Source organism: Bacillus rossius, chromosome 8, assembly GCF_032445375.1.
Source record: "Bacillus rossius redtenbacheri isolate Brsri chromosome 8, Brsri_v3, whole genome shotgun sequence".
Taxonomy (NCBI): domain Eukaryota; kingdom Metazoa; phylum Arthropoda; class Insecta; order Phasmatodea; family Bacillidae; genus Bacillus; species Bacillus rossius.
In genome coordinates, this window is record NC_086336.1 from 44,813,980 (window position 1) to 44,827,324 (window position 13,345).

General features: G+C 41.1%; 2 protein-coding genes across 2 annotated transcripts in view; both read left to right on the top strand.

The window, feature by feature from the left end:
* The first annotated feature begins 2,279 nt into the window (after nucleotides 1–2,279).
* On the top strand, nucleotides 2,280–7,018 carry LOC134535363 (IST1 homolog). Its single transcript, XM_063374435.1, has 2 exons — nucleotides 2,280–3,408; nucleotides 6,982–7,018. Exons 1-2 carry the CDS (start codon nucleotides 2,429–2,431, stop codon nucleotides 7,016–7,018), a joined length of 1,017 nt encoding a protein of 338 aa, XP_063230505.1. The 5' UTR covers nucleotides 2,280–2,428.
* Nucleotides 7,019–11,688: 4,670 nt separating this feature from the next.
* Nucleotides 11,689–13,345, top strand: part of LOC134534833 (DNA polymerase delta catalytic subunit) — a 47,840-nt gene continuing 46,183 nt past the window's right edge. The window contains exon 1 of the mRNA XM_063373459.1: nucleotides 11,689–12,208. Within this exon, the coding sequence (XP_063229529.1) occupies nucleotides 12,141–12,208 (68 nt within the window). The 5' untranslated portion in view covers nucleotides 11,689–12,140. The remainder of the gene's footprint in view (nucleotides 12,209–13,345) is intronic.

The window sequence follows — 13,345 nt, forward strand, 5'->3', positions numbered from 1 at the left end:
TCTATTTAGAATGTAGACAGCTGTATTGGTCAATTCAGCCCACAATGCTTGCAGTAGGTTGTCATGAGCATGTAACATAGCTCGAGCAGCTTCCACGACCACTCGGTTGTCTCTTTCTATGTATCCGTTCATCTCGTTGCAGTAGGGCATCGTGAGAATCTGTTGGATACCTTGGTCATCTAATAATCTCTTCATTTTGGAGTTGTCAAATTCTCCGCCGTTATCACTCAGAAATGACTGTGCCTTGTGACCAGCACGTTCACATTCTTTCAGCACTAGGAGGAATTTTTCATAGACCTCAGATTTTTCCTTTATGAAATATATGAATCGAAATCTCGTGAAATCGTCTTTGAATAATACATAATAACGGGAACCTGAACATGATGGTTCGAATGGGCCGCATACATCGGCGTGGATGATTTCACCGGGTGCTGTGGCTCTTTTCCTTCTGCCAAACTTGAGTCTGTGTGCTTTGCCATAAACATAGCCTTCGCAAACTTCAGAATCTATCATGACAGTTATGCCTAGTTCTCGTTCGATGAATGCCTTGACATGCTTCTTATTTTGATGTGCTAAGCGTTCATGATAGAGCTGCAGAAGATCTTCGTCGCTGGATACAGAGTTTACATGATTAGCACTGGATAGATGCAGTTTATATACAGTCCATCATTCCGCATTCGGGAGCCGGTCAAGATGTTCTTGTTATTGACTTGGAAACAGCATTTCTCGGCTGAGGAAACGAACTTGCTGCCAGGGTTTTTGTCCTGAGCAGACAAGACAGAAAATAGGTTTTTGCTTATTTCTGGCACGTACCAAACATTAGAAAATGTTAATTCTCTCTGTGTACCGTCAATGTAGGTGTGGACAACAACATCGCCTGTACCGATGGCTGGCACACTAATGCCATTTGCTGTTGTCACCTTATGGGGAGAACTGAATTCTTTAACAGACATAAAAAAAGACTTGTTGTTGCAAACATGGTTTGTGGCGCCATTATCTGCAAACCAATTTTCATTTTCACAGTTGGCGGAAAATACTTCATTGTTGGTAGCATATAACACCATGTTGCTGTCAGAAAGGTCTTGAGATTTATTTTTAGGTGGCCTACCATCCCTTTTCCATTTTATGCAATTCTTAATAACGTGACCTTCTTTATGGCAGTAGTAACAGGTTACTTTGGACTTGAAATTATGTTTGAATGCAATTAGTGCCTCTTGTGAGTCTAAAAATTTGGCCTGAGAGCCTTTGATTGCTAATTCTCTTTCGTGGGTACAGAGCTGACTGGTTAAATTCTCAACCGTCCTTTCACTTTTAGGCATTAAAAGCCAGCTGGATTTGAAAGAGAAATACTCAGGGGGCAGAATCTCCAGAACCTTACAAATGAGTAACATATCTGGCAGAGTTTTAATTTCCATGCTTTCAGACAACTGTATGTTGAGGTTATTCCAAATATTTTTAATCTTTGACAGGTGACTAGCCATGTCGTCATTGGAATCTGACTTGTACGTGAAAAATTGCATACATAGACAGAAAGATTTATCTTCAGTGACACCTTCATATAATCTATGTAACTCTTGCCAGACTTCCTTTGAAGTGTTGTACCTCATTACTTGCGTTAAAGTTTCTTCTGTCATGTTACTTGTCAGAATCAATAAAGCTTTCGTGTCCGCATTTTGGTAGAAGTCTAATTTGGTATCATGAGCTGTTACCTGTTGAGCAGAAGCCGTTGGATCGGGTGGGACAGGCTTGGTCAAATTGCCGATGACAACGTCCTCACCCCCGGGAATACTTCTGAGTAGGATAAGTACCTTGTACTTCCATGTAGCCCAGTTGTTCTTTCCTTCGAGATTGCCAGTGTTTACCTTCAGATCCATTTCGAAAAACTTCGACCGACTAATGGATCAAGAACTTGAAACGGGTTAACACACATGCAACGAAAAGATAAAGTCGATAAAAACAGTCCTGCGATCCTGGGCCCATAACCTATTGAGATTTTAAGAAATGGACTGGGTTATCGCTTTGTATCGCTTTGTATCACTTTATTCGTTCAGTAATCAACATTTCGTCACCTTACACCATTGATGGTTATTCTACCAGTGAGGAAGAAAGAAACGAAAACGAAAAACAAAATAACAAAACAATTGCATAGTGAACAGTGTTGCCACAGGGCATAACATAAAGGTCAAACAATCGATATACAATATTAGTAATAATAATATAGAGTGCAAGAGTTCAATGTCTCAATAAATGAATCTATGACATGAAATGTTTTGCATGAAAAAAATTTAGAAAGCTATGGAATTTTTGTAAAATGTTTTGTGTCTAGCCTACATTTGTTTCAAAGTAGTACAATACCTTCATTGTTAATAATAATATATGCATTAGTTTGATCTTTTAATGCAGTGGATGTTTTTTCATCTCCCTGAAAATGTTCTTTAGGGGACCTAGTTATTCGAAACTAAAAACAAACTTGAAACTAGCAGTTAATAGGCTGAAATTACTTAAAAATAAAAAAATTGAGCTCGCTGAACGAGTACGCAAGGAAATTGCAGATAACATTTCATCTGGAAAAATGGAAATTGCAAAAATAAAGGTAAGGCAAATTATTGAAGAAGATTATATGGTTGAAGCAATAGAAATTGTAGAAAGTTATTGTGCTATATTGCTTACAAAATTTGGATTGCTGCAACAAATGAAAACACTTGATGATAGCCTCTCTGAAGCTGTGTCAAGTCTATTGTGGGTATCACCAAAGTTACAGTCAAATATTCCAGAAATGATTGTTATTTCAGATATGCTAACTGCAAAATATGGAAAGAAATACGCAAGATCTTGCAGGGAAGATGCAGTTAGTACAATGTCTCAGAAATTGAAACACAAAATTAGTATGCAAAGCATTCCAAAAATATTAATTGAGAAGTATATGGCTGAAATTGCAAAGAAATACAATCTTGAGTATGAACCAGATCCACAAGTGATAAATGACAATCAAGATTTTGATATTGACACCACATTGGTTCACAGGAATGGTCCAGATTGTAATAAAATGGAAAGTAGAGTATTAGCTCCTCAGCCAGCTAGCTTATTTGGTTTACTTCATCCTCTAATGCAGCCTCTGCATCCACCTTCTGATTTTATACCAGATAAGTGTTCACCTAACACATATGGTGGTTCAGCAGCTGGTTTCGTAGTACCTCAGTCACGGAACCAGCAACCTAGTACGTCATCTTCTTACGATATCGAATTACCTTTTAATATTTCGCCTAGTGCAAATAATCTGTTACCACTAGGATTTGATGGTATATCCAGGCCATTCGATATTGACACTCAGCATACATATGTACCTTCATGTAGTAATTTCGCACCTGAAATAAATCCAGGAAACAAAAAAATTGATGATATTTCAATGTCAGCACCTCGTTCCAAGTCGAATTTGGGAAGCCATCAGTTTCAGGATTTAGATGGATTGCCACCAGTCCCCACAGAGAACCTGACAGAATTAGAACTTTCAGAGGAAAATGAAAATGCAGCAGAGACAGATTCTTTGTATGACTTAACACAGCGCTTTGAAAATCTAAAGAATAAAAAATAAAACTGTAGATGCTATAGGGCAAAAAATTCAACTGAAGAACACACAAAAATTTGTATACTTTTTTCATATAATACTTATTGTGTTCAACTTCGCAGGTGAATATTTAGTGTAATTGTTTTATACATGAAAGTAACCACAATAAATTTGATTAACTGTAAATAAGGATGTGTGCTGTTGGTTACACCTGTATCATGCTTACCTTCATACTACTGATACTACTGACTTCTACGGCTCTTCTGATGATGTTGACAAGGATGATAATTATTATGGGCTGCTAGTTGACATTGTCGACGTTAGGGCCATTCCCGTGGTTCGGAGTTGCTGCCCAGCTGCTCTGGCAGAACAGGTATGTGCCACGTGGCAAGGGAACTACCCTAACTCGGGTGAAATAAAAGAGTTTATGACGTTAAGTTGTGTTTACTGCACACGTCACACACTGCACATGGGCTGTCATGGCCCTCATCTGTGACAGTCCATCAGGGCGAGGCCCGGCTCCACGCACTTTGAGCATAACACGACACTAGCAGTGACCTGACTGGCGGTGACACGACAGTGACGCGACTGACAGTGGTGTGAATGACGGTGATGTGACTGATGGTGACGTGACTGATGGTGATGTGACTGACGGTGACGTGACTGACAAAGACACGAATTACTGTGACGTGACAGACGATGCTAATGACTGTGACGTGCCGACAAAGACGCGAATGATGGGGACGTGACAACGGTGACGCGACTGACAGTGTCCGTTCTGCTCTCACTCACAACTCCGCGACCGCACTCTCTCATCCCACTCAGGCGACTGGTTCGACCCGCGCTCCGCGACATCTCAGCGGCCTCCCTCCATGCAGTGTGCACATGAATCCCCCCTCTTCCCTTTGTGTGCGAGTGCATGGAGCCCAACATGGTCACAGGCGGGGAGACGCGAGTCAGTCGCCCGGGAAACACATCTACAGATACACAACAACACAAATAGACATTTACACACTCACATAATTACATATACAAAACCCTTATGAAAATACACATCACTGTTATGGTGGCGCCTCTGAGGGAGTTCCCCTCTCGGCCAAGGCCGTTTGTTACACTTTCGCGCACGGCGCATTCGGCGCACACGCAAGCCTGATGCAGCAACAGACAATAATGGCATCAGCGAGCCGGAGGAGCACTTGGGACGACGTCAACATGTAGTTGACCCGTGCATCAAGTCACAGAGCGATGAGACTATTAGTTATCTCGGGGCATGATGATGCCACATGACAGTTGGAGCAGTAGAATGTTGGCCAGACAAGGTTATGCCGGGATGTTGTAACCCCCCAGGATGCTATGCTAAAGATCAAAACTGAGTTGTTTGAAATGATATTCACTACAATGGAAAACCTCATATGTTATATGTTTCCTACAGGAACTGTTCGTTACTCATTACGTGTCTATGTCGAAAGGCAATGGTAGACCACAGCAAGCTCATGTATGTTGGAGTGATTTGATTAGTTTCCCTAAGAATTGCGTTCGCAGCATATGGTGTTACTGTGCGATATTACAGTGTGTATGCAGAATCCTTGCTATATGGCCTTGTAATTTGTTCCAGCGCAACTCGTCTTTGGCAGAGTCTGATAGGGTCTGATAGGCCGAAGATGCAGCACATGGTATAGATTACCTTCAAGCACTTGCGACTCATGATGACTGAATAAAGCATTGGCATACATGAATGAAAATTACCCTAGAGTGTCTGGTACACAATACAATGACAAGAGAAAACCAATGGTGTACAGTTACATAAGAACACTAAAGCACTGGTGATACGCAATGACATAAGAACACTAAAGAACTAGCGATGCACAATGACAAAAGAACACTGTGCCTTGAAGCGAATTCTATGGAGACTTGAAGCAGAAATGTCTCCAATGTCCATCTCGGTCGTACGTGTTGTCAAAGCACAGTGCAGTTGACAAAGGGCGCCGATTGTCCTCAGCTGTTCATTAAAACTTAAGGTTAATATTTCGCTCTGCAAGTGGCACATTGCATGCAACACTCAAATTTTGTTTAGACTAAAACTAATAGGAGATGCCTGGGACAACAACCGTGTCAATGCATGCAACCGCAATAAAATGTGCAATTAATTTTTTTTTTCATAGTTAAACTACTCATATTTGAATTGAGTCATACAGGGATGGTTGCAGAATGGAAACGATGATAAGATTGAACTTTCACTCTTTCTGCCTATTGATCATTTGAAGAGGGCGAGGGCTCTGCCGTACTGCATGGATCCATAACCAGAAGAGAATGAGTTGGAACATCTACCCTTGGCGGGAATGGCCAATGCCAGGAATGGGTTTCGCGGGACTCTTGCATCGAACATAGGTTGTGCCATCGGCCGGGGTCTCGGGTTCGAGTCCCGCGGCAAGTCTAAGGGTCTGGTGATATTTTATGGTGTGTTTTTCTGGGAGGGCGCCAGGTTAGCTCGTACGTCTAACCAATGGGGTGGGTCGATCGGCCCAGCGTGCTTCCCTAGACTCGGTGGCTGTATCTTAAGGGTGGTATTAACTGCTAGTAGACAATGGTAACACTCCCTGTTCAGCATAAGGTGACTGGTGCCTAACTACAGATGTAATACACGCACTGGAACTGAAAACGTGTGGTACGCGTATTTATTATCGGACATATTTGGGTACACGATATTGCATGACACTACTCTTGGTTGATAATTTGGACATAATTTGACGTCCCTCGGCTTCTGGTCCCTGATTCCCCGTTCACGTAATTGTCCTGTTATGCCCGTACTGCTCTCGTCGGTGAGGTGTGGGTCTGGGCCAACGTGGCCGGGACCGGGAAATACGGGACCTGGAGGGAGAGTTAGGTGAGGAGGGATAGTGGTAGACTGTTCCAAGGATAACTTGGAATTGACGATTTCACGAGCCCCTTTTTATTGTCGTTTTGAGAGCCTGACGCAGCCTGGCAGAACCGTCGCGGAACAAGCACCCTTCCCGCGGCGACCCGGACTCCCGGCAGACCGTCCCGTCCGTTAACACGTCCCGACACGAATTGGGAATTTTCCCACGTAATAATGGCCCCGATTAAGGTTACTCCGCGAAGAAGCGCAACACGTGCGCGGTCCGTTACCAAAGGACTCGTAAAGACGGTGAAGGTTCGGTAGCCCGTATCTGCGCGTACACATTCTGGAACTTTCGACTGGTAACGTAACTCGTAAGACTCGTAAACTCAGCAAGATGAACGATTCGCGGATGCAGCTCAGCTGCCGCGACAATCCGTGAACTTGAACGTGCGACTGGCCACAAGCTCAGGATACGCGCCTCGCGAGCAGCGTGGAGCGGCGTGCACGTCTGTCTCTGCTCGAGCCCTGAACACGACTGCCCTTCCCCGCCCGCCAGCGGGCCGGAGCCCGTGGGCCGCGGAAGAGGGGAGTAGAAATCGGCCGGCGTGGGAGAGGTCCCACCCCGCGGCGCGCCAGGCTGCGATTACATACTAGCACGGCGAAACACTTGAGAAAATCACATAATATTTACACAACTTAACGAGACATTAATCAGAAGAAAATTTACACAAGAATTAATAAATTAAGATTACATTATTTACACACTTATTGAGGTTCACTGGCATGCTAGGGCGCACGCGGGTGCGTCCCTGGCCGTCGCACTACCCAGATGGTGCACTCGTAACGCAAGGGAGGACGTTGACGAGGCATAACGGCCTGAAGTAGCCGAGGAGACATTTGGGTCGACGTCAAATTGATACACGATATTACACGACACTACTCTTGATTAATTATGATTGTCTCTCCCTAAGGCAGTCCGTTAGAGGGGGGAGTTCGTTAGTTGTCCTGAAGTTGGTCACGTCTGTAAATTGACTGACCTTAAGGCGGCCCTGTGGCCCTTGGCCTTAAGGCAGGAATTACGACGGGTTAAGCCCTGCACCGTAAAAACCGACCGGGGTCGCATGGGGAATTGACATTACAAAGGATTTGGTTCATGAATATATTTACCAGAGTGAAGAATCGGTGAGTTACTAAATTGAAGGTTCCCCACAGAACGAACACACTAACACATCCACCCCGGGCCGCGAGCTGATCTGGACTGCCTGAGGTGGCTGTCGCGCGGGGGTAAACAGTTCTGCCGCATGACAAACCACGAGTGAAGAAAATAAATTACCGTTATTCGATTTTTAATTGAAAACTGACTTGTTAATTGTACATGACCCTTGTTTGAATATTAATGCTGACATTAAATGTATTATGAAATATTGATTAAAGCTTTAGTTTAAGAAATTGAACAAATATTATTTAAAAAGATGAATCAACTTAAAGACTACTGACTAGTTGGTAAAAATCACTGGTTATGTTTATGTTTGTGGGTTTGTTATGGATATTGCTTCAGCACCTTGTTTCTTACTTAAATTAGGCTCTAGGCCGCGATGAGAATTAAGGGCATTCATTAAACACTGTGCCCGAAGGGGGCTAACACTCGTGCTCTACGACACACATTTTGTATCACGTGTTAATTTAAGGGGATGGCTTGATAAGCTTACTCCGTGAATTATTATAGGTTGTTTGCATCAGGTGCAGTTCCGTGACAAAATTTATACACTGGGAGTACTTGCGTATCTACTCCGCGTTTGACCCGGGTTGAGTTTGCGAGGGGTGTGTTCCACCAGCAGGAGCCAATACTGGCGGGTCGAGGCCTGGCTTAACAGCCTCAGGTTGGAAAGACGTCAGTTGGAGCTAAGTCACATTTGTGTCAGTGCATTTTCCCTTCATGGCTGTTAGTGATTAAAATACAATATATATATGTAGCTTAGTTTTTAAGATAATTTCCATGTACTTTAAATAAAATATAAAGCAATTCGGTCGAGCCTCATGTAGGCGACTTGTCCCTAACCTGCACTATCACCATGTTCGGCATATCACACTGCTCTACAACTTCTACAAATGTCCTATCCAGGCGACAATGAAGCATATCGACCTGCGCGATGAAAGGGAGCATTGGTGGTTGGCATCACTACTTACCTGGGATAAAGAAAGAGGCTGGTAAAGTTCTGGTGATGAGAATGTAATAGGGATAAAGCAGAAGTTAATTTTCTAATGTGTCATTCTTACAAACTGAAGGAAGTGATGCCCATGTATTTTATGACAATCGGAGAGTAAGAGTGAATTGTTGTGGTGACCATGAAATTGCCAACATGGCATAAAAGGCATTATGAAAAAGTAGGTGACTCAGACATGTGGCCATCCAAGAGTAAGTAGGAAACAAGGAAAGCTTATAAAAGATGTGCTAGACATCAAGTAAATGGTTAGTGTTTGATAGAAAGTGAAGCATTCCCAGTATACAAAATCGTCGCAATTTGCATAAATTTAATGGAGTCAGTAAATGCCAAACCCAAGAAACATAAGAAACATAAGAAACATAAGAATCCACGCAAAAATACATGTTGTCGTCATATGGTCTGTATCGTAGTTGAAGAACTGGTAGTTTATGCCCAGTGAGCTCTTAAGGGGGGTTTTGGCTACATGGCTGGAGACAGCAGTGATTGAATTAAAGAAGGAAACTACAAAAAAAATGTTGATTTAGTACATATAAAGTACCCTTTGCATGGTGCTACCACAACATTCAGTCCAAATCGTGTCGGTGCCGGACACTTCTTTGTGCACTTATGAAACGCAATTGATATGGTTTGAAGCCAGGGTGCGGCGATGATGAGTGTTCCTCTGTTATGTAGTGTGGAAGTCCGCGGATTTTGATTCGAGTGTCCAGTCTTATTGATATGTCATGTCCATGATGTAGAACATGATAAACACAACATTAGGACAGAATATGAAACACTGAACATAACACAATTACATGCCTGCAAGAGAGTTTTTCAGTGTTGTTGCTAGGTGAAATTGTTGGCCACCTCGCGAGGAATTGGATTCAGTTTAATTACGTTATACGTTGGGATGATGGCAAAACTACCCAAGAGAGGGGAGGTTTCTGGCTTTAAGCATGGATGGAGGGTCCTTCCAAGTATGTTACTCATGTTGAAGAATGTGGCCTACCGCAAATTCCCATGGTTAATAAAATGGTTAAATGTTATGTAAAAGGATGATATGTTTAGTCCGGAAACGGCCCTGTGCAGGCGATGTTGGCAATTTCACAAATAAGGCCTACTACCTGAGGATAAGAGCGCGTAGGCGGCCCATCAACTACAAAAGGAAGAAAACGTAAAACTCCAGAATGCATTACTGCAAACAATAGAATTAAGTTAAGCTGTGTTTTCTGTCAAACCTCACCAAAGTTGGAGCCGGCTATGGGGCCAATGAAGAAGAAGTGAGAAACTTACACTATGGTGGTTATGGATGGTGATGGCAAGATGTGGTAGACCCCATGGTGCGCGGAAACATCCGAGCCCTGTGCTGGGCAACAGACGATTGGTGCGGCAGTGGCAGCTCTGGACCACCGAGGGCAACGTTTCCCACACTCTACTTACTTTGCGCCGGAAAGACTCGGGTTAAGATATGTGGAATAGTCGCACGGTGAAAAATGTTATTTTTAAATTGAAAGACAAATTATGTTATTTTAATTACAAATTAACAATTAAATAAATACATAACAAAGTCTGCGAACTACTTACGGCCCACGAATACAGCCGCTCGGTCTGCTATGGACCCATCGACCTCTGGGTCTTCCTTTCGCTGCACTCACACTACTGGTGCATTCGTGGTATGCACACGCTACCTGGGCCGGCGTCGATATGGCATAAAGGCCTGTGTCACAGAGGAGCACCGACGGTAGGTGTCAAAGTAAAACAGTAGTGTGTAAATTTGTATTTGGCAGGACTTGAGGACTATGGCCGGTATTTCAAAACCGAAAATAATGGTTTAGTTGTTGAATATGCTACACCCTTAACCAAAACATATTCATAATGCACAAATAGAACACTGCCAGTCTTTTTTTTTAAGACAAAACTTTTGATGTCCTATCCATTGCCATTTTATGCCCAAATTATGCACATGCTCAGAGCTCACTTTTTTCGTTGGTTTCGTCCAGATGGTTGTTCTGCATTTAACGCTTTTAAGTCGTATATATTTAATTTTGTAAAGTACGCTCCAAGTGACATTTTTAATGCTGATGAAGCCCGAATTTTCTTTAAGTTGACCCCCGATAAAACTTCAAAATTTAATGGAGAAAAGCTGCTAAAATGAAAGGCACCGAAAAAAGGAAGCCGGTGGCAATAGGCAAATCAAAAAAAATATGTGGTGTTTTAAGAACATTAAACAATTGCCAGTCACCTATAATGTTAATAAATCAGCCTTGATGTCAAGTCAACTTTTTGAATAAGAATTGCGAAGGTGGAATGCAGAATTAAAGGGACGAAAAATCTTACTTCTTGTCGACAATTGTCCTGCTCACCCTCTTATATCTAACCTTCAAAACATAGATTCGGTATTTTTTTCCACCAAACAATACTAGTGTTTTACAACCAGTGGATCAAAGCATGAGTTAAAGTCTCAAGGTTCACTACAGACGGAAACTATTGATGGAGCTAGTCAAATCTGAGGGTAAAGCGTCAAATAATATGCTGCATACAGTAAACTGTTTATCCAAAGCTTGGGAAGATGTGTCAGCAACAACTATAAAGCACACTTTTCGTCATTCTGGACTTTGTATCAGTTCTGCGAGTGACAAAGTAGAAACGGGTCCAGAGTTTGAAGTGAAAGTTACCTACCATTAGCATGCCACAAAATTTCACCGAAAATCTACTAACCTACATAGAAGTAGGCACTTTTCATCGTTACATTCATTGTGGCCCATCTGAAGACAAAAGAATTATGTAGAATGAAAATATGTTCTGAAGGAACTACGACAATTAAGTTAAGCGGCTGATAGTTTCGTACCAGGGCAGTAGAGGCTGGCCATGGAGAAATACATTAACAGATTGAATAAAACACACTATTATAACCAGGGGGTTATCTTGTCTGTTGGATTAAATGCTAATTGCGTGGGTCTTCCCCCCCCCCCTGGTTAATTGTTTAGCCATATTGGTTAAACCCCCTAAATATTGTCTGAAGTATAGTGTTTTCAATGTGAAAACAATTTGAAATTACTTTTTTTTTTTTTTTTTTTTTTTTCATCAGACGTGGTCAAGCTACATTTTCGCATTGTTTTGGGCCGATTCAATATTGAGATTGCGAAGTTAAAAATTGACTTCACCTACTTCACAGATTCCGTCTCCTGACTTTTTCGAATTCCATGATGCAACTAACTCAAAGAAGGTTTAAGCTTCCGTTAAAAAATTCTTTATACGAAGGTTGTTTTTATTGTTATGTTATACATTGTTCTAAAACATAAAACTATTTCTTTATAACCTCCAGACATCTACTTCTTTTAACCCCATCTTTGTAGTCTCCCGCCGAAACGAATGTTCAGAAAAACAATAAACAACAACATTAAATATATTGCTAGACTTTGGCTGATTCTGATTGTAACTTTAGGTTGTTCTTGTTACAGAAAATTCGATTATTTGGAAATTGAATTTATGTACTTCAAGTAACTGCAGAATGAATACGAAAAGGAAGGCTAACGTAAATGGGAAACCCTTGCCTCCAATAAAAACCAAGAAACTCCGGTAAATATATTTTAAGGAATATTTTAGTGATATTAAAATAATTATTTTTTTTTAAAAGCGGGTTCTTCAGTAAATTTCTTACTGTGGTGTAACATAAAACAATTCAAAACCATCAGTGATATCATTAAGTGGGAAAACTTAATTTTAAAATGCATTTTTATGTAATACGCAATTTTTTAGACTTAAAATCGTATTATCCCAATTAAAGTCAATGATCAACATTTTTTTTATGTATAGGATAATAAATCATATGATTGATAAATTCATTCAGATTGCAAATAGTGAGGTAAAAATTCCATATCACGTATCTAACTTTATCCCTTGATTGTGATATTGTGATTCTATAGATTTTGATCCTGTTGTACATGATGCTTGCTGTTTTAATTAAGTAGATCAAAAGATCCTGAAGTGACAAAAATTTGTGATGTAAAAATTAATATTCATTGTAAGTTGAATACAAAAGAAAAAAATTTCACAAGAACTGACTTAATTTATTGGTATTATTATATTCGAGTTTTTGTTTGGCTGGGATGTTTTGACATACTAAATTAAAACAGCAAGCATCATGTACCACATGATCAATGTATACAGGATCAAATGATATACTTGGATATGTGATACAAAACAATTACCGAAATTTGTTCTGTTGTGTATTGGTATGGAAATTCTGGAAATGCAGGTTTGAAACTTTGACTTTTTTTTTGTGTTTTAGTTTTGTTTGTATATGTGTGTTACACTGCTTCCTGCTTCAAGCTGAGTCCACATACTGCTTTTGTTATTTAGTTAACATAAGCTATAAATGCAGCAGGTTGAAGGAAATGGTCCATTTACTGGGTTATCCTTGTACTTCGGCAAGAAGAGTGGTATATATTTGCAATAGAAAAAAAAATTCAATTTAAAAACACATTTTGTATGAAAAATAAGCAACATGGTAAAATACTTTTTTGACGTGATAACGTCTAATAAATCGATGAACTACGGCTGCACGCACAAAAAAGTGCCCCACTACGGATGTCCCACTACGGATGTCCCACTACGGATGTGTCCTATTTGCGCATTGTACGCATGCGTGGCATATCTCTTCATGCTCATTGTACACATGCGTGACATCTCTCTTCCACTCGATTGGAACAACCA